Raw genomic sequence first — 23,608 nt, 5'->3', positions numbered from 1 at the left:
ACTCGCAAATGGAAAGACGTGGCGATGGATCCAAACCTGGGATAAATGCACTGGCAGAGCCAAGGAAAACCACGAACGCAATGAAAATGCGCCCGCCTTCGCCTCCTCTGCAGACCTTCTGGCCACTCCAAGAGATGCGGGAAGCATCCCCTGTCGGGGGTGCACGCTTCCGTAGCCGTCAGCTCATTCCCGAAAGATTTTCTTCGAGGTCTCATCTGAGTCGAGGAGCACGGTAAGGGAGCATTCTTCCCACGAAGGGTGGGTCGGACCGCACACAGCGCCCAGCCCGAGACCCCCCCCGCGCCAGCCCGTCTGGCACCACCCCCCCCACACCGCCCCAGCTGGAAGGCGCCGCGGGCCTCGGGTACCATCCCCCGAGCTCCAGGGAGGATGCAGAGGAGGCGGGAGGGAAGGAGCAGCTCCGGAACGAGCTGCAACCGGAGCCTCCCAGAGCCTCCTTCGCTTCTCTGCCCCGACTCACCCAGTTCTGCGCATTATTGCTCAGCTTGACTTTCTTGCACAGGCTCCCAGGCACCTCCATAGCTGCAGAGCGCGCGCGGGTGCCGGGATCCTAAACGCCAGGAGAGTAGCCGGAGGAGAGGCCGACGGGGGCGGGGCGGGACGAAAAGGCGGGGCCTCCTTGCGCCCGAGTCGGCGCGCGCTTACGTACGCACGCGCTCGTGCTCGTGCCTCCTACTGCGTGGCGCGTTGGGTGCGCCTCCGAAATGGATCTGGAGCAGAGGTATGTGGGGAGGGGCGAAGCGGCGGGCCAGAACCTTAGGCAGGAGCTGGGGGTGGGGTTTTGGAGCTTGCAACGGTGCGAGCGCGCACGATGCTCCTCCCTCTTGACTCTGAGGAAGGGGCGGGGCCTGGGAAGGTAGTCGTGGAAGTTTCCTGGCCTCTCCCGGGCTTGACGCCTTGTGCTGCGCAGGCGCTGAGGCTGGAGCCAAGTCCCAGGCGCGGGCCACCCACACGGAAGGGCAAGGGAGGTTCCGGGCTCCCTGCAGCTGATGCTGGCTGGGAAGAGACATTGATGGAGTCTCTCGCCCCTCTGACTTTTCCTCCATAAGCGCGGCCACCAGTCTTCTGTCTGCCCATTCTGTATCCTTGCCACCCTGGCCACATTTAAAAAGGGATTTTCCAGCCTCGCAAAGGGAAGAAATGATTTACTGAACAGCTTATTCTCCACACGTTCCGCTTGGTGGCTTTAAAATTCTGCTCAACGCGTAACTTCAAGAAACAGTCAATGCCCCTTCCTTGGTCATCAATAATTAATATCTCGACTGGGATTAGCGGTCATCTGCAAGGTGCTTCCTTCCCCACTTGGCGACCTCGCTTCATATCAGGAGATTTCTGTCCAGTAATTCTCAACCGCTAGGCCAAAAGGGCCCCTATATTATTAGTTTTTCCGAGAAGTCTTAGAGGACTGAAATCCAGGCTTAGGGAGGGCTGCTGGTTACCAAAGGGTAGACTGCCCACCTGTGCAGGACATTCTCAAATTCACCTAATTAATATAGGACCAGTTCATAGGAAAATGGGGGTGGGGGGGAGGACTTCCTCCACGAGTTACTCCCCCCACCCCTCCATTCTAAGGACTTTTCCAAAGCTTGCCGCGGGCACAGAAATAGTACTCTGCACCTGCCCCCTCCCACACGCCCCCCCCACCACATCATCTTCAATCACTAAGACCTGAGGGTACTGCTTCTCAATAACTAGCAAATCAGTCTATTTCCCTCACCGTTACTGTCGTTTGTTAGGCCTTCCCCCTATCCAAGATGAATCACAACTAATCCCCTTAACTGAGCACCCTCCACCTGTGCAGCTGCTGCTCCCACGCATGTTACTCCATTTTTGAATTGCTGTCAGAGTGGTACTTCTAAAATTTTAAATCCAACCTTGTTTACTTGACCATGTAAAATGTCAATTCAGTGGTTCCCTGTAGCTTTTTCTAAGGGGTGTTTAATTTGAAGTCTGTATATAGAATTGAATTTCGATATAATTCTCAATTCTCAAAGAGCGGGGCAGGGACAGAGAAAGAAAATCTTAAAGCAGCCTCTGGGCTCACAGCGCATGGGGTACTCCAAATCCCTAAACCATGAGGTCATGATCTGAGACTAAGCCACCGAGGCGGCCCAGCCATTTCTTCTAGGAGTCCTAGGAAATGGTATTTAAAGGGAAATGGTATAAAGATATCACAGTCTGGGCTTTTAGTTGTACTCCTTGCTTCTCAGTCCATATTTGTGAGCTTTTCCCAACGAAAGACATTTTTAGGGTTAAAATACATCATGACTTTATATTGATACTCTCAGTTCAAATTCATGATTCCAGACATCAGTCATGCAAATGAGCCTGCAACATCTTCTCAAACCAGAAACAAGGAAATCATCAAAAAACACTAGGATTGAACAGACAACAAAAAAACCCCACTAGAATTATGTCAAAAGGACTCAGAAGCCAACTTTAAGAAGTTTTCTCCTGTCAAAGATGGTACAATTAGATTAGAGCACTAAAGGGATAATAACTGTAAGGTATTGAAATAAACCAAATATGTTTAAATGTCCGTGTTCATAATGATTATAATTAAAGACAACTCATTGCCACCCTTGGAGGATGCTAGTGAGCCAACTCATTATTTTGAAACTGATAAATAGAAGGAAAGAATTTACCCTGCCTTCTCTGCACTAACTGTAAGTAAGGTAACGAAAAAAGTTGATGAGAGGAAGTTCTCTTTGTAGAAATACAGCTAATAGATGAAGGAAAGATGGAATTATAATATCACCATTTTGTACCTTCTAATGAAATAATGTATAAAGACAATGCTGCTCATGGCTGCTAACATCATGACAATAAAGGACATCAGAACTTTTTTGCCTCCTGATGACACTTTGCCTCCTGTGGTATTAATGCCCCTTACATTCAACCCTGATTCTAATCAAGCCTTCAGATCTGATTACCGGTTTACAGTTAATGCAGAGGAAAGATGTAAAATCACCATAAATGCAAGCAGCCAAATCCAAACTGTGGAAATCTCTACATAAGGACCTGATTCTTCAATAATTAAATTAAAAGGAGAAGGAAAAAAAACAAAAAACAAATGAAGAACTGAAGATTAAAAGAAAACTTAAGAGAGGTATTAAGCAATTGAACCATATGAAACTTATTTCACGACTGACTCACATAGAGAAGAATTTTTAATGTATACAGCAATAGAGGAAATTTGAAGGGTACCTGGATTCTTGATAGTAAAGACTTACATTTTTTGGTGATAATAACATTGTTATATTTTTTAAAGGAGTAATTTTAGAGTTACATATTGAAGGATTTATCAGTGAAATGGCAATGCCACAAGTATTCAGAATTAAAATGAGGCTCTTGCAAATTAAAAAACAAGATAACAGAAATGGAAGAAAAGGTGAAGATAGCTTCCAGAATGCAGAGCAAAATCCCCAAAAAATAGAAATAGAATTTTTAAAAGAATAGTCCAGGAAATCCAACATCCACATATTAGAAATTCCAGAAAGAGAAAAATCATAGGAGGAAATAACTAAGTAAATCATTAAACAAAATTTCCTAGAAGTGAAGGACTGGAGTCTTTCCCTGAATGTCCAGCTCAAAAGATAGAAATTGAATGTACAGTGCATAGTACTGTTGCCTGGAAATCCTACAAACTTCGAAGGAGAAGGACAGTTCAAAAACATAGAATCAGGAGTGAAAATGAATTGAAGGTACTAAGAAAAACACTGAGAGTTAGAAGATAAATAGAACAATACCTTCAGAGTTCCAAAAGAAAGGCATTTCCCACCTAGAATTTGGAATTATCATACACCCTTTCTCAAGGAAATATTGGAGGATGTGCTCCAGCTAATGGAAAGAGGGCATTCAGAAAATAGACGTTTCCACACAGGAAACAGTCAAAAGGAATTCCCAGATTTATGGTGAAGGAAGATCTGAGAATGACTGCCATGTACCAGGTCTAGAGGATAATTAGAAGGCTCTCCAAGAAGTCAGAAGGCCCTTGGAGAGCCTAGTTTAAGAAGATAAAATTAATATAGCATCTGATGGGAATGACCATACTGAAAATGATTCAGACAACTGACAAGGAGTTTGTGGTTGTATTAGTGATAACTACTTAGAAAAGTAAGTCATCAGGGCACCTGGGTGGCTCAGTTGGCTAAGCGTCCGACTTCGGCTCAGGTCACGATCTCACTGTCCGTGGGTTCAAGCCCTGCGACGGGCTCTGCGCTGACGGCTCAGAACCTGGAGCCTGTTTCAGATTCTGTGTCTCCCTCTCTCTGACCCTCCCCCGTTCATGCTCTGTCTCTCTCTGTCTCAAAAATAAATAAACGTTAAAAAAAAAAATTTTTTTTTAATAAAAAAAAAAAGAAAAGTAAGTCATCAAAAAGGACAAATTTATCACAGCCTTTCTGTACAAACTGTATTTCAGAGTAATCAAATAGCTGATGAGGAAAGGTTCATACTGATAGAATTCTAGTTAATAAATGCAGAAAGAATGTTGGCATTTAAAAATCACCATTTTAAGCACCTGATGAGGCAATTAACATAGGCAATAATCATTAGTGTCTGCTAAAAGTATTAGGTGGAAGACAGTGTGATGGTTTATTTTGTGTGTCAACCTGAATGGGTTCACAGCGTGCCCAGATATTTGGTTAAACATTATTCTGGGTGACTCTGTGAGGGTACTGCTGGATGAGATTAACATTTGAATCAGTAGACTAAGTAGATTGCTTTCCATAATGTGGGTAGGCCTCATCTAATCAGTTGAAGGCCTGATTACACTAAACAGATGACTCTTCTGCAAGTAAGAGGGAACTCCTGCCTTACTTCCTTGATTAAGACATTGGTCTTTTCCTGCCTTCAGATTCGAACTGAAACATTGGCTCTTGGGTCTCAAGCCTGCTATCCTTCAGACTGGAACTTACTCCATCAGCTCTTCTGATTCTCAAGCTTCGGGATTTGGAGTGGAACTATACCATCAGCTCTCCTGGATCTCCAGCTTGCTAACTGCAGATCTTGAGACTTCTCATCCTCCATGATCACGTGAGTCAATTCCTTATAGTAAATCTCTATCTATCTATACTGTTGGTTCTGCTTGTCTGGAAAAACCTGACTAATACAGGCAGGAAAGGGAATTTTATGATGGAGGGATCAGGCTGGTACCATCTGCACCCACTTATCAATTTTAGCATCTTCTAAAACTGGGACACCAGACATCATGTACCTTAAAATGTGATATAACAAGAAATACTCAGCACTCATTATCTTAGTTTGTGTTGTTTAAGAAGCAGGACATGGAAAGAAGGATTTGAGTACAAATTATTTGTTTGGGAGGTGAGTCCAAGAAACACCATTGGTAGAGTGGGAACATGATACATGAAGGAAGTCAATAAAGCAGCCATTGTGAGTAACTCAGTTTAATCCCACTGAGTAACTCTAAGAAACAGTGTTGAACACATGCTTCAAAATATATTACCTGAGAGGAGAGAGCTGGGGAGTCATTATTCAAGGATGCGCCTAGGGAGAAGAGTGTTCATCCCTTGGAATTTTGGATTGCAATGCCCATAGGTAGAGAGGGCACTGGTCCCAAAGAAAGCCTTCATGCAAAGAAATGGAGGTATATTCACATGTGGAAGTCAAGATGATATCTTCTACAATAGCAAGGGCTGAGGGAATATGCATGCAGCACCAGAAGTATTGGCTATAACCATTTAATGAAGTATTCCTTAAAAAAAAAAAAAAAGCACGGGTGCATTTCTCTACTTTTTCACATAAGAGGCTGCTTATTTTTAAGAAGAGAAAAAAAAATAAAGAACTCTACAAAGAAAGCCACACACACACACACACACACACACACACACGAAGAAAGAGAAAAAAAGAAACTATCTCCAGAGTACTACTATCATGGTGGAAAGGAAGAATGGTAATAGTTTTACTACTTAGCTAAGCTTTAAATCACACATACTTGGTCATAATAATATAAACTATGAATAAAACCTTAACAAAATTGCAGTATCACCACATGGAGTGGTTAAGGGGATGAAAGAAGTGTGTGTGTGTGTGTGTGTGTGCGTGCGCATGTGTGCCAGAAGAAAGAGGGATAGATAAATCTTCATTTTTCTATGGTGTGAAACCAATAGATACTGCCTAAAACATAAAGACCAAGAATAGCAATACACCTATTATTTCAAGATATGGAGATATGTACCAAGAGATTTACCTGAAAGATTTAAGAGTCTCTAGGGCAGGAAAATTGGGGGAAGAGAGGAAGACGACCAGGGGTTTGCTCTTTGTCTTAAAATTCCTTATAGAATTATTTGGCTCTAAACTATTTGGATATATAATTTTGACATAGACATACAAAAAAATTTTTAAGACTAAATTAGAGGTCAAATGAAGTGAGCATGTAGGAACAGCCCTTAAGATGTTTGGCTTAGGGGCACCTGGGTGGCTCAGTCAGCTAAGCCTCTGACTCTTGATTTCAGCTCAGGTCAAGATCTCATGGTTGGTGAGTTTGAGCCCTGCATCAGGCTCTGCACTGATAGCATGGAGCCTGCTTAGGATTCTCTCTCCACCCCACCCCCCTCTGTCTGCCTCTTCTCTCTCTCTTTCTCTCTCTCAAAATAAATAAATTTTTTAAAAATGTTTGGCTTAAAAAAGAAGAAGAGAAATGAGACATAGCTGAAAGACAATACAGAATCAAGGTAGGATATTTAAAAAAAAAAAAAAAAAAAAAAAAGGCTAACCCAGAGCAAATTGTATGCTGATGAGAATGACCCAACAAAGAGCAAAGGTGACTGATGGATGGAAGCCCTTGAGGGTTGGAATCCAGGGCACAAGTGAAGATGGGCCTTTGACAGGGAGTAGGTAATTCCTGCAAAATACAGTAAAAGGAGAAGATAGGCACAGATGCCAACCCATTGTATAGGAGGTGGAAGATGAGGGACTTTCCACTGAGGGACTTTATTCTCTCAGGTAAATATGAGGCAAAGCTATTAGCAAGAGAGGACCCATACTCTGAGGACTACTGCTCTAAATAATGAATGTGCATTCCTAGATATCTGAGATACTATCCCTCGTAACCTTGAATACTCCAAAAGTCATTCAAAACTGAGAAGAGCAAAGCAAATATTTTAATCTAAACCAAAGAGCTATAAAAATTGGGAAACCCAGAGCAAAGTGTATTTTAACCCCTTCAGGTACTCCCAGTAAAAGGGTAATAGTTACATAAGCTTGGTAATACCATCACTTACCTCACTAGTATTGGAGCATCAGTCTCAGAAGGTCATCTGGGATAAACAGAATTTAAAAGTTGCTGCACAAGTGGGGCACCTGGGTGGCTCAGTCGGTTAAACATCCAACTCTTGATTCTGGCTCAGGTCATGATCTCACGGTTTGTAGTTCAAGCCCCATGTCAGGCTCTGTGCTGACAGCTCAGAGCCTGGGGCCTGCTTCAGATTCTGTCTCCCTCTCTCTCTCTGTCCCTCCCTGCCTGTGCTCACTCTCTCTCTCTCAAAATGTAGGTAAATAAATATTTAAAAAATGTTTTTTAAGTTGTTGCACAAGCCAAAGGCAATGTGCAGTAGGATCTTATTCACCCTCCACGCTTCCTATTGTTAGTTAAATCCCCACCAGTTTCTCAGCAATTTGGAAGCAGGCCAGGATATTTTATTTCCGTCTGGAAGGAATCACTGCAGATTCTGGAAAATTCTCTTCCTCCTACTTACTACAAGTCTCTGGGGCTTGCCAAGAGATCAGTTTGTAGAGAAATTACCTCTCTAGTCGAGGCAGTTCCATTTCTTCACATTTTGCGTTATGTGGGGAAGATACATGAAGGTATGTGAGGCATATCTTCTCCACCAGGGGGATTTGATTGAATAAAGAACAAGATAAGAGGGGCGCCTGGGTGACTCCGTCGATTAAGCATCTGACTTTGGCTCAGGTCACGATCTTGTGGTTCATGAGTTTGAGCCCTGCATAGGGCTCTGTGCTGACATCTCAGAGCCTGAAACCTGCTTCGGATTCTGTGTCTCCTTGTCTCTCTGCCCCTCCCCTACTTGCACTCTGTCTCTCTCTCTCTCTCTCAAATATAAACATTAAAAAAATTTTAAAAAGAACAAGGTAAGAGAAATAGGGCTGAAAAAAATCCCTAAAAGTTCACTGATCAATCTCATCTAAAGCATTTCCTTGTGGTTATTGTCATTTGTTTCCTTAGGAAAAAAGCCCCCAAATAATAAATTTCATAAGACCAGCTACTAAAAATTGTTATATTTTAGATTTATGGTTTGTTCATAATTCAGAGGAGATCTTTTTCACAGGGAGTGGAAACAACTTGCTAAAATTCTAGGCTTTCTAATTAGACAGGTAAATCATGTAACTTCTGGGGTGGAGACAGGGGTGGGGAGTCAATTGGATAAATTCATCTTAAGGAATTCTTCCAGTTCTAAAATTATTCTGAGTTCTTGGGGCACCTGGGCGGCTCAGTTGGTTAAGCATCTGACTCTTGATTATGGCTCAGGTCATGATCTGACATTCATGAGATTGAGCACCTTGTCAGGCTCCTTGCTGAGCATGGAGCCTGCTTAGGATTGTCTCCCTCTGCCCTTCCCCACCTTGTGCACACTTGCTCTCTCTGTCTCACTGAGAAAAATAAAAATAAAATTATTCTATGTTCTTAATTTAGGTGTCATTTGAACCTGAGAACAATTTAATAAAAATCACAAGTTATCTTCAAGCACTTCACTATATGTGAAACTTTGTGTTAATAATTTCTGTGAAAGTAGCTGAGTAATAAGTAATGGGAAGCAGCACCAAACGCAGCATATATTCTTTTCCCTAGATTCTTACAGCATAATCATGATGAAACTCATCCATGTTGTTGCGTGTATCAATGGTTTATTCCATTTTATTGATGAGAAGTATTCCATTGTACAGTGTTATGATTTCATTAAATTAACATTTGTTAAGCAGAGCACAGGGTGCTGGATGGTGAGTTGTGGCTCAACAACAGAATACAAAAGACAGTGAAGTAAAGAAGTTTATTACTCATAGGTCCTTGAGGAAATACATGGCTCACTTGGAAGGGCCATGCTAGGCAGGGTGCAGACAGAGAAAGAGGCAAGACTGGGTGGGGCAAGTGCCTCTATTAGGATCCCCAGGTGGAATGCTCTGGGGTTCCCAGGCTAAGCCCAAACTGATCCATTCAAATCAAAGAGAACAGGGTTTGGGTAAGCTCTGTTGGGGTGGGGTGGGGGGGTCATCTAAGTGACACATAGGGGAAAGTGCTGGGAGGTTGGGGAGACTATTGATCACAAGGGCAGTTAGGGAAGTCATATCAGGAACTTACTTTTGCTTGTGACTCTGCAGGCTATTGTCTAGGGTATATGCTTACATGAAGGACTAGTGTCAGTTTAAGGTCCCTGCAGGTCCCTTGGGAAAACAAAATAGGTGCCAAGGCAGAATATCACAGAGTAGCTCAGCTAAACTCACAACATGTATATACCATGATTTGTTTATTCATCTGTTGAAGGTAATTTCAGTTTGAGGCTATTGCAAATAAAATTGCCATGAACATTCATAGACAAGTCTTTGTGTGGACATTTGCTTTCTTTCCCCCTGGGTAAATACCTAGGCGTATCAGTATCAGAAGGATGGCTGGCATATGTTTAATTTTTTTTGAAAAACAGCCAAAACCACGTTCTAAAGTGGTTGTACAATTTTATATTCCTGCCAGCAGTGCATGAGAATTTTAGTTGCTCCACATTCTTGCCAACAGGTTGGTCTTTTTAAATTTAGTCATTGTAGGGGCGCCTGGGTGGCTCAGTCGGTGAAGCGTCTGACTTCGGCTCAGGTCATGATCTCATGGTTCGTGAGTTTGAGCCCCGCATCAGGCTCTGTGCTGACAGCTCAGAGCCTGGAGCCTGCTTCAGATTCTGTGTCTCCCTCTCTCTCTGCCCCTCCCCCACTCATGCTCTGTCTCTCTATGTCTCAGAAATAAATAAACATTAAAAAAAATTAAAAAAATAAAAGGAACTGCACATAATCACTGTACTAGTTGGTAAAGTCATTCCCCATCAGGGGACAGGTTAACAATTCTGATGCTGCTGTACATGTGCAAGGGAATTAAACAAGTGGATGGCACAAAGTAGGAGCCAAGTTTCTCACCGTTGGAGTGAGATTCAGATAAACAAGAGGTGGGGGTTGGATGGGAGGAGGTAATGGATTTGGTAATGGATTCGAATGGAGACGTTGTAATAACTCAGGTTTAGTTTAATACAGATGTAGATGATTACATATAGAAATATTTATAGATATGGGCATGTACATAAGTGATGTACATATGTTACTTTGCTCTGGAAGCTGAGAGGGCTCAAAAGAAACAATATCCCAGTAGCAGTGAGTATACATAATGCCCAGATCTTGGTTTCTAATACCATTTCCAGTAAAAGGAACCAGAGTTTCTTGGAGAAATGGCTGATTCTAGGACAAGCAAAGAAACACGTAAGATGAGCCTGGAACATCTCGGAGTGTCAGAGTGCTTTTTGTTTGTTTTTGTTTTTTGAAGTCTATTTATTTATTTTGAGAGGAGGGGGGAGAGAGCGAGCAAGCAGGGGAGGGGCAGAGAGAGAGGGATGGAGAGAGAGAATCCCACATAGGCTCCGCACTGTCAGGGCAGAGCCTGACGCAGGGGTTTAACTGACTGAGTCACCCAGGAGCCCCCAGAGTGTTTTTGAAGTACAAAAACAAAAACAAAAAACAGCAGAATACAATATTTATGCAGGTCTGTCAAAGGAGCACAGGAGCCAAAGGAAAGATCTCCCAATAGCCAAAGCTGGGAAAATTTGAGGAACATAATAAATAAAGTAATATAGGATTATCAAAGGATAAAATAAACATCTCTGAGTCCAAACTGACAAATAAATGATTGAATATATGAATGAGTGGGGAAAGGAGACAAATCTCCCATGCAGAAGAATTCCAAATACTTTATGTAGATACTCAAATATCAAGGAGAGGGAGCATAAATTTCTACTCCTTAAATACGGGCTGTACCCCCTTCTTCTACATTATGGAAATAGAAAGCAAATGGGTAACTTCACAGTGAAGAAAACTGACAAATACTACCTCAGCCAGGTAAGCAAGATCAACATCAGCAGTGATAAATCATGTTGACGGGGTGCAGTCTTAGTATGAAGTGATGCAAATGACACTTTACCCCTGTGATCTTCCTCTGGAAACCCAAAATCCCAGTCGAATCATGAGGAAAAACATCAGGCAAATTCCATTAGACAGACAACCTACAACATACCTCACCAGTACTTCTCAAAATTGCCCAAGTCATCAAAAACAAGGCAAGTCTGAGAAACTGTAACAGCCACAAGGAACCTAAGAAGACATGAAACAACTAAATGTAATGTGTCCTGGAGAGGGGCCCAGAACAGAAAAAGAAATCAGGGAAAAACCTAAAAACTAAGGAAATCCAAATAAACCATGGACTTTAGTTAATAATAATGCATCAGTATTGATTCATTAAGTGTAACAATGTCTCATACAAAGATAAATGCTAACAATGGGGAAAGCTGAGTGTGGGGATATATGGGAACTCTGTACCACCTGTTTCATTTACCTGTAAATATAAAGCTATTTTTAAAAAATAAAGACTGTTGTGCTTGCTTCAGCAGCACATATACTAAAAAATAGAGTATTTATCAAAAAACAAAAAAGAATCTTGACACCCCAAAGCAAACATGTTTCTCTCTTTTGATAAATCCCCAAATGCTGGGCATCCACTGAGCTTGTCTGGACAACAGCAGGCAAGTTCTGTTTATTCCTGGCATCTCAACTTACTTCTGCCTCATGAGAATTGTGGCCATGCCCACTGAGTAACTTGCTGTTTGGATCTCCTGTCATCATCTCACTGATGTTCTAGACATGCATTTCTGTGGACATAAACTGAGTTTTCTGGATGCTGTTCCCCACTCCTCTCCTAGTACCATAGGGAGTGGTTGCATTTTGACTGCAACATAGCCTTAGACTAGTGGCCAGCAAACCTTTCTCCTCGTTTTCCACTGTTCCCTAGAAGAACCCTGCTTTAGAAATTAGTGAAATCTGCACAATTCCAGCTTCCCTGGTGTCCATGTGCTCTTTCCTTCCACCTGCACCTTCCTCCTATAATTAATTTTCTCATTTTCCTTTCTGGTAGTCAATGGGGAAAAATAACATGTCCAGACTAGAATTTTCATCATATATTTCTGAGATTCTTTAAAGAAAAATCCTCACCTGTAGCCAGCTTCCTCTGCAGCTGTTGATCAAAGAGTTTCCTACAACATTTGAAAACACTGAGCAGGTCCTTTGCCAGCTGACTCTGTCCTACCTGTCGTTGGCCCCACTGGTGGGAGCTCCTGCTGTGTTTGCATGCTTGCAAAAGGCCATGTCATACTGGCGCTTCTCCCCTGACTGTGCAATTGAACACACTGTTTTCTTATTCTGAATAAGAGAAAATAGGTCTCACTCCCTGATATCATGTACTAATTAGGCTCTTTCAGATAGTAGGAAATGGAGACATAGGTGACTACCCTAGTTAACAGGGTTTTATCCTAAAGATGGGGGAAGAAAGGGAAAGAAGAGGAGCTTTCAGCAGCCACACAAATAGGATAAGAAAAAAATATAGCACCCTAGTGCTCTGTAGAATGGAAACTTATTTATTCTCTACTCCTGCTTCTACTACTTCCACCTCTACCAACTAACTGATTTTCTCACAAACTATCCAAGTGACAGGGATCTAATTGGATCTCCTTATCACAATCCAATTTAGGCTAGTCCTACTGGTAAAAGCTCCCATGCCAGGATATCTTTTAAGTTGCTGGCCAGCCTGCAGACAGGTGCCTCTAGGTCAGGTGTCTATCTGGAGTCTAATCGCCTGCAACCAGGAGGTGGGGTTCTGTAGTCTAAGATACAACAATTAATTCATTAGAAAGCAGCTAGATGGGGGTTGTAGGTCTGGAAGAAACTCAGAATCATGTACTCTTCTCTTACATAATAGACCTATTTTCCCAAAGTTCCTTCTGTTGGAAACATTAATTCTTTGTAACCATCAACATGTGTTTTGTGGAAAAGGGTCCTATGACAAATCTGATTCAACAAATATTTATAAGTGATTACTAAATGCCAGACACAGTTCAATGCACTTAAATGTGTGGGAAATGTGGGTTAAACTAAGTTTTTATACGGCAAAATCCGAACTGGTTTTAGCATGCCATTATAAGCTCAAGAGAAGGACTATTGTTTGCACTGTCTTTCAAATTTTTTAAACCAGGTTCTCTTTTCTGAAAGGCATTTCTTAAGCCTCAGATTACATGAAAGATACACCCTGAGAAATACTCAATTTTACAACTGAATTTCCAGAAAATGATGTTGTCAAGGGACACATGTGCTGTAGTATCTAGTCTCCACAAAGTACCTCCTCTCCCCTGAGGAACACCTCTCCTGGTATTCACCTCCTTGTGTGCTCTTCTTCCACCCTGAATCTAGGCTGACGCTATGACTCACTGTAGCTAATAGAATGTAGCAGAAGTGACTGTGTCAATTCCAGGCTTGAGCCTGACAATTTAAGAAATCTGGCTACCTTGCCCAAAGTCCTACAGTATGAAGAGGTCACATGGAGAAAGAGAGGCTCTGATACTACATGGAAAAGACCAAGGAATCTGACCAACAGGGAGAACCAAAGCCCCAAATATCTGACCGCAATGGAAATATATGAGGCAAACCTCATCATTTAATCCATCCTAGCTAAAATGGCAGACATGGGAGTTGAAGAAATCAACCTGGACATTCTAGTCCTAGAAGTGAAAGCCATAGCCAAATCCCAACCCACAGAATTGTGAGGCATAATAAATGGTGGTTGTTTTAAGCCACTGTTTGAAGTAGTTTGTTAGATAGGTAAACAAAAATATATAAATAATTTGAGGGCCTCTAGGGTGGTTCAGTCGGTTTTGCATCCAACTTTGGATCAGGTCACAATCTCACGGTTCATGACCTTGAGCCCCACATCAGGCTCTATGCTGACAGCTCAGAGCTGGAGTCTACTTTGGATTCTGTGTCTCCCTCTCTCTCTGCCCCTCCCCCATTTGTGCACATGCGTGCTCTCTCTCTCTTTCTCAAAAATAAATTTTTAAATGTATATATAAATAATTTGAAAAATTATTGCATAAAGTGCAATATTGTGACTAAATTATATTTATAAATATAGGTATCTTTCAGAAATGACCCATTTTAAAGAAAATACAGGTATTTATTTATAAATACTTAAAGAATTTTACTGTTTACTATAATCACTTGCCTTCTTTTAATTTTGGAAATAACCATTTTCTCAGTAAAAATTAAAAATCAAATAAAAGAAGTTTTGAAATATTTAATCACAGAAATGCCAATTTAACTGTGCATATACTTCTTGCAGTAAACAAAATTAGAATACTTTCATACAATAAGGAACTAAGAAAAAATTGAATTGAATTTGAGGCATCCATTTGTTTATAATTGGCAAATCTAATTTAAAAGCACATCTGCTCCAGTTAGCCTGCAAATATCAATAGCAATTAGGAAATTATAAATTCCTAATATTAAAACAAGATCCTAATGTCAGTCAGGGAATATTATCCTTTATTTACAAGCTTGGGGACACTAATTATTTACAAAAGATAAAATGTTCAACACAATTCTATTTCTCTCCTCCTCCTTTTCTCTTTCCTTCTTCTCTGCCACCCCCCTCATCCCCAATTCTTTTCTCCCTGGATGTCCAGAATACTGAGTTGGCCACACTGGTTTGAGTGTTTGTGAGGTAAGATTCCAAGAAACCCATGCATTCATTTCAAACAAGCCAATCAGAAGCCCAGACCTTGTGTTATTATGTTGTAATAGCAAGAAATCACCCCTACCTTAGTATCCGTCCCTTTCTAGGTTGAGCAGGCTAGCAACGTAAGATGCATAGGATCCTAAAATCAGAGCTCTTCACTTCTTACATAGCAGTTGTATTCTCGGTTGACTTTATTGGACACAACTTCCAGATAGTCACGTGAAAATTATTCCATACAGATATTTTAGTAAATGAAATTCATAAAAGCAGAGTTGTAGAATAAGAATTTAAATATTTAGGAGTAAGTTTTTGTTTTGGAATTATGAGAACACATTTCAAGATGATATGAAAAGACGCACTATGTCAGTATGTCCAATGACAGTATATCCAATAAAACACAGAGTTAATGTTGTTAAAGGAAAAACTGGAATAAAAGAAGGCACTGTGGAGTATCAGGGACAAATCTCTTCCCACTAATGTGTCCTAGTGCTTGCTATGTTTGTGTCCTCCCAAAATTCACATGTTGAATCCTAATCTCCAAAGGTGATGGTGTTAGGAGGTGGGGCCCTTAGGGATTGAGGTTATGAGGGTGGAGCCCTTATGAATGGGATTAGTGTCTTATAAAAAAGACCCCACAGCGATCGATAGCCCCTTCCACCACGTGAGTGCACAACAAACAGGCACTAGCTATGAACCAGGCAAATGGCCCTCACTGAAAGGCAGCTATGCTGTAGCCTTGACCTTAAGACTTACAGCCTCCAGAACTGTGAGAGATAAATGTCTGTTGTTTATACCCCCAGTCTGTGATATTTTGTAATAACAACCCAAACAGACTAAGACAGTGCTTATTTCTATTGTTTCTCTAGGGCCCCTATTTATGTCTCGGTTTGTAATTTAGGCAGAAACGCAACTGGAGAACCAGAGTCCATAAATATTCAGGCATAGTACCTTTAATGAAATATTTCCTCCAAAGATATAAACTGGTGACAGTGGTCTCTTTCCTTCAATATAACAGTTGCTCTTAAGATTAGTATAGCAGGATCTGATTTCTGATTGGAAGACAAAGGACAGTTAAAACCAGGCATTGCAAGCTAAAAGATGAAACAAAGTAGAGCAGAGTACTATTGTTACTTGATAGAACTCACAAATTCTTACAGAAGACCCAGAGATGAAAGTGTAATACTCCTCTGTCAAATATGTATATACGCTCCAGCATTTACCTTGGAATAATCAGATGTAGGGAAGGACTAAAAGGCCAAACCTAAAGAGAATGAAGCCACACATGTTAAAAAGAAACAAAATAAATGCAGTTAACATTATGCTGACATCCAAACACTGGGTTGCAAGAAAGAGAAAAATAATTCTCTATTACATTCAAGAGTTAATCTGGACAAAGCAAAGATACAACAAAATATGTGCAAGTATGTTTTATCTCTCATCAAATCCTACAAAGGTCATTTTCTCTAAAGAGAGGAACCCAAGATGAATAAAATCTTTGATATATTTACTCTATTTTCCCTTACTCTGTGTGTGTGTGTGTGTGTGTGTGTGTGTGTCTGGGGAGGGGGGAAATGGGGTGGGTATACACAGTTTGTATAAAAACAAGGCCAAGTTTTTTTCATTTGGACATTGAGTAGGAGGTACTACAAATGTTTGTTAAAGCAGAATTTTCAGGGAAAAATCTATGCTTACCAATTAACTTTTTTTTTTAATGTTTATTTTTGAGAGAGAGAGACAGAACACAAGTGGGGGAGGGGCAGAGAGAGAGTCACAGAATCTGAAGCAGGCTCCAGGCCCTAAACTGTCAGTACAGAGCCCGAAGCAGGACTTGAACTCACAAACTGCGAGATCCTGACCTGAGCCAAAGTTGAATGCTTAACTGACTGAGACACCCAGGCGCCCCACCAATTAACTTTTTTTAAATGTTTATTTATTTACTTTGAGAGAGAGAAAGTGAGAGAGAGGGAGAGAAAGCATGAGTGGGGAAGGGGCAGAGAGAGAGAGAGAGAGAGAGAGAAAATCTTAAGCAGAGCTTGACTGGGGGCTTGATCCCATGAACCGTGGGATCACGACCTGAGTCACGAGTCAAATAGGTGCTCAACCGACTGAGCCACCCAGGTGCCCCAGCAATTAACTATTTTATTTAACTAACAAAATTAGTCAAGTCTTTTGTTTGAAAGCTACTGAAATCATTTAAATGGATTTAAGCTGAAAATGATTATTGGCACAGCTGGTTCTAGGTGTTCAAGGGATACTTGGACCGTTCCTATCTATTTCTTGGTTCTATTTTCCTCTGTGTCATCTTTACACTCAGGAAAGTTTTTATCAAGAAACATCAGTTTGGTCAGCAGCAACTCCAAGGCTTATGTCCTAGCCTAGCAACCACAGAAGAGAAGAACCAAAGAAAAGTCCTAGGAAGTGACCTGGGACTGAGTCTCATTAGTCTGTCCCAGACACTGTGCCTACCTATTCTAAACTAATCACAGGGCTGGGGAGGAGGGACAGTATGTGGTATGTTCTGTGGCCAAACTGAACCATAAGTCTTCTGGAACTTAGGCAGGAGTAGCAGAGTAGGGATGTTATCCCCACAAAACCACAGAGAAAGACAGGGGGAAGGAATGACTCACTGAGGAAAGCTGGGGATTCTTGTACCAATATAAGGTGGGATAAATGAACATTTGGCAACCAACATCTTCATATTAACCTACCTATTTTTTTTTTATTTCTTACAAAAGAGTACACAGTAAGTGGGGTGAGGGGGCCAGCTATTTGCGCTTAATAGTTCAATTCTAGACCAGGGAGAGTCTTATCCAGTGAAAATAAAAACAGATTCAAGAAAAGGTTAAGGACTATGGAAATAACTAGGTCTCAGAGAAATGTACTATCTGAGCAGCTAGTCAAAGAATCATACTACTGAGGTTTTGAAGTTGATTCCCTTTGTGTGCCTTTTCCGGTATACCACCACCTCTCAAGAACCCTTTCTCTGGGCATTTTCCTGCCTTTTGATCCACTCGCACAAGGCGGAAGTCAGAATACTCACTCTCCCACACTCAACTCACAGCTGGGTTGCAGGCATGGAGTCTAGGCTTCTCTAATCACACACACCCCAGTGAGACGTCAAACCAGAAACGAGCTACATGACTAGACAAGGACTGCAAGAAATCCTTTTTTGTTTGTTTGTTTTTGCCAAGGTGACAGCTTAAATGTTAACTTTCATTGAAAGAGGACTTTAACTGCCTTCATTTTGACCTCTGTACTTTTTAAGTGATTAAGTTCTTTCCAGCTTAACTTTTAACTCAGTCAAAGGACCTGTTGGGCAAAGTGTCTCTGATGGGAACCCAAACCACCCCTCGAGCAATAACTGACCTCAAGGAAATGATCTACCTGACCTTTACTGCCACCTGCATATACCCACCAAACTTTTCCTTACATAAATTTAGAAGTATTTGAAGACAGTCTTTGAGACATTATTAATCCCCTGTCTTCCCCACATTGGCCTCACCGAAGTAAATTCCTTTCTTGTTTCACTATTACTCATCTCTCTGCCTTTGGATTTTGTCAGCAGCAAGGAGCCTAACCTGGTCTGTTTCGGATCCCTGGAGCCAGGCGCTCTTGCACCCGTGGGCCCCAGTTACATCATGATCAGAAGATAGAAGTTCTGGCATCTCAGGTGGAGAGTGAGTGGCCTGCACTACAGCATCTGGTTTCATCAGAGCTGTTACTGGCACAATCTCACAACATGGCTCAGGCGTTGTTCTGAAGCGCATAGCCTCCCAATCTGGCTCTCTAGTCCTCTAACGTTTCTCTGAGCTATCTACTTTTCTTTGAGAAATGTCTCTTTTCTTTTTAATTTTTTTAAGTTTATTTATTTATTTTGAGACAGACAGACACACACACACATACACATACACACACACATGCAACTAGTGGAGGAAGGGCAGAGGGAGAGGTAGAGAGAATTCTTAGCAGGCTCCGAGCTAACACAGTGCAGAGCCTGATGTGGGGCTCAAACTCATGAACTGTGACATCATGACCTGAGCGGAAATCTAGAGTCAGATGCTTAACCGACTGAGCCACCCAAGCACCCCTATCTTTTCTTTCTAAACTAGCAAGGGTGTTTGTATTTTGTCAAACTAAGACCCGATTAATACAGTGACTCTATTAGTTGGCCAGTATTGCCATAATAAACTGCCATACCTCCACAGATTGGGTGGCTTAAACAACACAAGTTTATTTTTCTCACAGTTCTGGAAGCTAGAGTCTGAGACCAAGGTGTTGGCAGGGGCAGCTTCTTCTGAGGCCTCTGTCTCCTCAGCCTACAGATAGCGGCATAGGTAGCTGTCTCTGTGCATTCACACGGTCTTGCCTCTGTAACCATCTGTGTCCAAATTTCCTCTTAAAAGGACACCAGTCATACTGGATTAGGGCTACCATAATGACCTCAATTAAATTAATTACCTCTTTAAAGACCTTATCTGTAAATATAAGGCTGAGGTACTGGGGGTTAGGACTCCAACATACGAATCGGGGGTGAGACACAGTTCAACTCATAATAGTGACCAAAATTGGGTTGGTGATCAGAAAGAGGATCGAGTGGAGGAGACAAAGTTGACCACTACTACTAAAGAAGTCAATAAACATACTTTACAAATAAGACTAGAGTACTGTAATATTTGTATATATACTGAAGTTTGACAAGAGTATAGCATAGATGTAAAAGGGAAAACCAAGCACTTGTTGGATGAGTTTATTGGTGCTAACACCAGCTCCAGATAATAAAAATAATAAAACTAAACTTTCTGGCTAATGTTATATAGTGACTTCAGTCTAAATTCTGTACTTATTTTATTTTTTTTAAGTTTATTTGTTTTTGAAGAAAACAGAGAAAGTGCAAGCAGGGGAGGGGCAGAGAGAGGAGAGAGAGAATCCCAAGCAGCCTCTGGCTCTGCACTGTCAGGACAGATCCCAGTGCGGAACTCAAACCCATGAACCATGAGATCGTGACCTGAGCTGAAATCAAGCATTGGTGGTTTAACCGACTGAGCCACCCAGGCACCCCTGTACTTATTTTAGAAAGAGCAGGGGCACCTGATGGCTGTCAGTTAAGTTCCCTACTTCAGCTAGGGTCATCGTCTCATGGTTTGTGAGTGCGAGCCTCATGTTAGGCTCTCTGCTGTCAGTGCAGAGCCTACTTTGAATCCTGTATCCCTCTCTCTTTGTCCCTCCCCCTCTGTGTTCTCCCTCTCTCTCAAAAATAAATAAACATTAAAAACATTTTTTTTAAAGAAAGAAAGGGGAATAACACATGGATTAAGAACATGGACATTGGAGCCAGCCCTTTGGGTTTAGACAAATCACAGTTTGTACCTCAATTTTTCATCTTTAAATGGGAGATACTAACAGAGTAATTATAGAAGTCAAACATGTATTACATGAAAAGCACTTAGAATCTCTGGCACTCACTAAACACTCAAGTGGTAGCTTTTATTATCTAAAAAAATCCCTCAACAGTTGTAAACACAAAATACATTTTATTTTTTTAAGTTCACATACAATACATTTCAATTACCAGTTGCTCTGTTCTCCTACCTCTTCAAAGATTTTACCCTCAACCTTTTCCTCACATTTTTATTCTCCCTAAAGGATCCTGTGTATTCGCCTTTTTCTCGTTCCATTGTCTATTCTCATTCATTTGCTGTCCTCACATGTATATACACACACATCTTTAGTAACCTCCTTCTTTCTTAATTAAAAAAAAATTCTCATTTACCTAAGGAAACTCTCTCTTGATCTCTGGCTCCAATTTCAAGAGTCACAAGATCTTAACTACGTTCTAAAATAATCTGTTTAGATTACATTAATTTTATGGGGCCAATTCTAAAGGTGAACACTAGATGGCAACATTCCTAAATTGTGCTGTTTTCCTAAGGCTTGGTTTCTGAAGTCTCAAAATGGGAGTGTCTAATTCTTGAATTTCTTAAACATTTTGGTTTTGTTTTAAAAATTGAATAATCCTTTGGATAGCTCCATAAAGGAACTCTCTAGGGACTCATTCTTGAAAATTAGTTATTCCTGTTTATACCTTGTATGACCACTAACTTTTACCTTTAAAAAAAAAAAATGTATGAATCTTGCTGGATTTTTTTCCTTAAAATAATGCAATATAAGTTGTGTCTATTTATTAATTATGTCATATTCTGTTTGTGGCATTTTAGGTAAATTTAGTCCTTTTACGTAAGTAATAAGTTTTTATTTCATTTCACAGGGATCCAGAAATGATATTTTACATGATAGACATAACAGATTTTTTACATAACACATTTTTCCCTTTTTCTATGTTTGTCTTATGGAACTTTGAGTTCAGGGACTGGAAAATAATAGCTGTGACTTTCCTGATAGTGAGGATGAGAGAGCAGAGGTGCATTTTTTTTTTTAAAAAGGAATTATTATATAAATCTTCCGTCTAATTTTACTTAGGAAAGCAAAACATTAACTGGGATTTCATCTCTTGTAAAAAATAAAATTTATTAAATAAAATTACATTTTATTGCTGTTAAGGCAAGAAGCTTTTAATATAAAGTTCATTTAGGACTCCAAGAAAAAAATGGACAGAGATTGTGAACAATACAAAAGAAGAAATGAAAAAAGCCAATTACCACATGAAGAAAATTGAAAATCGCAAGCATTGAAAAAAAAGCAAAAATAAAATTTTCTTTAGCCAAAAACAATGTTTGGTTCACCCCCACCCGGCCTCCTTATACTGAGTATAAAAGAGAGTATAGTGACAGCTTGAGTGCAAATCCCAGCTCAGAAATCTACCTGCTATGTGACCTTGATCAAATTTTTTGACCTCCCTTTGCTGCAGTGTCCTGATCTGTGAAATAGGATTAATCAGGAAAATGAGGGCTAAATGAGTCAATAGAAGTAAAGTTCTTAAAAGAGTACTTCACTGAAATGGCAATACTTTGGGAATATGGGGTTAAATACAATATATTACTAAAAAAATTTTCAGAGTATCTGACACATGTGTGTTTATCTAATGTATGTGGCCGTTATGTTAGCACCATATAAATGCTACCTAGTATAACTTTTGTAACTTAACCATAGACTGGAGGATTGGGTATAGAATATATACTGAAATAAATAATTAAATTATTTAACTTACAATGGAATTAAACAATGAAATTAAAGATAAGCAGGCAAAACAAGACTAACAGGAACACTATGATCTGAAAAAGAAGTAAAGTGTTTTCTAGAAAGAGAATTGTTAAATTGTTATTGAAAAAATCAATAAACAGATTAAACACGTTTCAAGATACATAGAAATTTTAAATTCAGATACATCAGTAATCATCATAAACATAAATGAACTAAACTCACAAGTTAAATAATGGGTTGTTCAGTTGCATTAAAAAATCCAGCCCCCCCCCCAAAAAATCAAGCCACGTATCGTTTAGAAGAAAGGAGCATAAAACATAAGGATATATAAAAGTTGACAGTAAAAGTAAATGAAAAGATATACTTGACAGGTACTAACTAAAAGAAAGCTTCATGACATGTTAGCATTAAAATAGGTTTTATAACCAAAGAGAAACCAAAAGAACCAAAATATTGTTAAGGAAGACTGAGTCCATCAAGAGGGTATAAGAATTTTAGGGGTGCCTGGGTGGCTCATTTGGTTAAGCATCTGACTTTGGCTCAGGTCATGATCTCGTGGTTTGTGAGTTCAAGCCCCAGGTTGGGCTCTGTGCTGACAGCTTGGAGCCTGGAGCCTGCTTCAGATTCTGTAGCTCCCCCTCTCTCTGCCTCTCCCCTGCTTGTGCGCTCTGTCTCTCTCTCTCAAAAATACATAAACATTAAAAAAAAAAAAAAAGGAGGATATAAGAATTTTAATTTTGTATGCATCTGATAAAAGAGGTTTAAAAACATAAAGCAATAATTAATAGAGTAACAGGAAGAGATTAACAAATCTACCATATAATCAAAGATTTCAATATCCATCCACTTATTTTATCCAATAAATATGTTTGAGTGCCTATATGCTAGGGATTCCTACTCATTAGTGATACAGCTATGAATAAAACAAAATCCTCAAACTTTTGTAGCTTATGTTATAATGAAAGGAGAGAGCAAAGTATACAAATAAATACAATAAAACTTTGTAAAAATATACCCAAGATTTCATGAATTCTGAGATTATAGAATGGATGATTTGCTTCCATCTACCACTCAACCCCACAGCTAGAACAAAGGGAGGAAGGAAGATAAAGTTCTTATCTTCTGAGGTTGGGAAATGGTATGGGCACAGGTAGAGTGGGGAGCCAAGCAGAAAAAGAGCACAAAACCCAGAGGGGAGGTGGAGTTCGAATTCTACTTGCTCAGTAATCTCCCAACTCAGTATTCCCAAAATGGGCCAAAAAAACTGGCATGCTGGAGCCAGGAGTCCAGCTTCCTGGAATCAATGATGTTTTCCTAAAGGCCAGTCAGCTACAGACCATGAGTCACTCCCATCAGTGTATAAACTGGAGTGGGTAATTAACCACCAGATGGTGCCAAACTGCAAGGGGGACCGAGGATGGAAGTGGGCAGTGAGGCGACAGTCCCAGTGCTGTGCAGGCTCGCCTAGTCGTTTTATTAATCTTACACTGAAAGACAGGAAAAACAAATCAGAGACGAAAGATTGGAAAAGAAGACAAAGGACTTCATTATTTCACAAATGATATGACAGTCTATAAAAATCTA

At 40.5% G+C, this 23,608-nt stretch overlaps 1 protein-coding gene and 1 long non-coding RNA gene across 3 annotated transcripts in view; one reads left to right on the top strand and one right to left on the bottom strand.

The window, feature by feature from the left end:
- PAPSS1 (3'-phosphoadenosine 5'-phosphosulfate synthase 1) overlaps window positions 1–759 on the bottom strand; it is a 104,960-nt gene extending 104,201 nt beyond the window's left edge. Inside the window, exon 1 of one of the 2 annotated variants that reach the window (XM_058721718.1) lies at window positions 482–759. In XM_058721718.1, coding sequence (XP_058577701.1) covers window positions 482–541 — 60 coding nt within the window. In that variant the 5' untranslated portion in view covers window positions 542–759. Of the gene's footprint in view, window positions 1–36; window positions 163–481 lie in introns of those variants that run through there. The other variant, XM_058721717.1, reaches the window with a different exon arrangement.
- LOC131507223 (uncharacterized) lies at window positions 109–22,293 on the top strand. The gene is made up of 3 exons (XR_009259397.1): window positions 109–232; window positions 4,880–5,058; window positions 18,432–22,293. It is a non-coding gene; the product is annotated as an uncharacterized LOC131507223 (long non-coding RNA).
- Window positions 22,294–23,608: the final 1,315 nt, after the last annotated feature.

The sequence above is a fragment of the Neofelis nebulosa genome, chromosome 3 (assembly GCF_028018385.1).
Source record: "Neofelis nebulosa isolate mNeoNeb1 chromosome 3, mNeoNeb1.pri, whole genome shotgun sequence".
Classification (NCBI taxonomy): Eukaryota; Metazoa; Chordata; class Mammalia; order Carnivora; family Felidae; genus Neofelis; species Neofelis nebulosa.
This window is presented reverse-complemented; position numbering and strand designations above follow the sequence as displayed.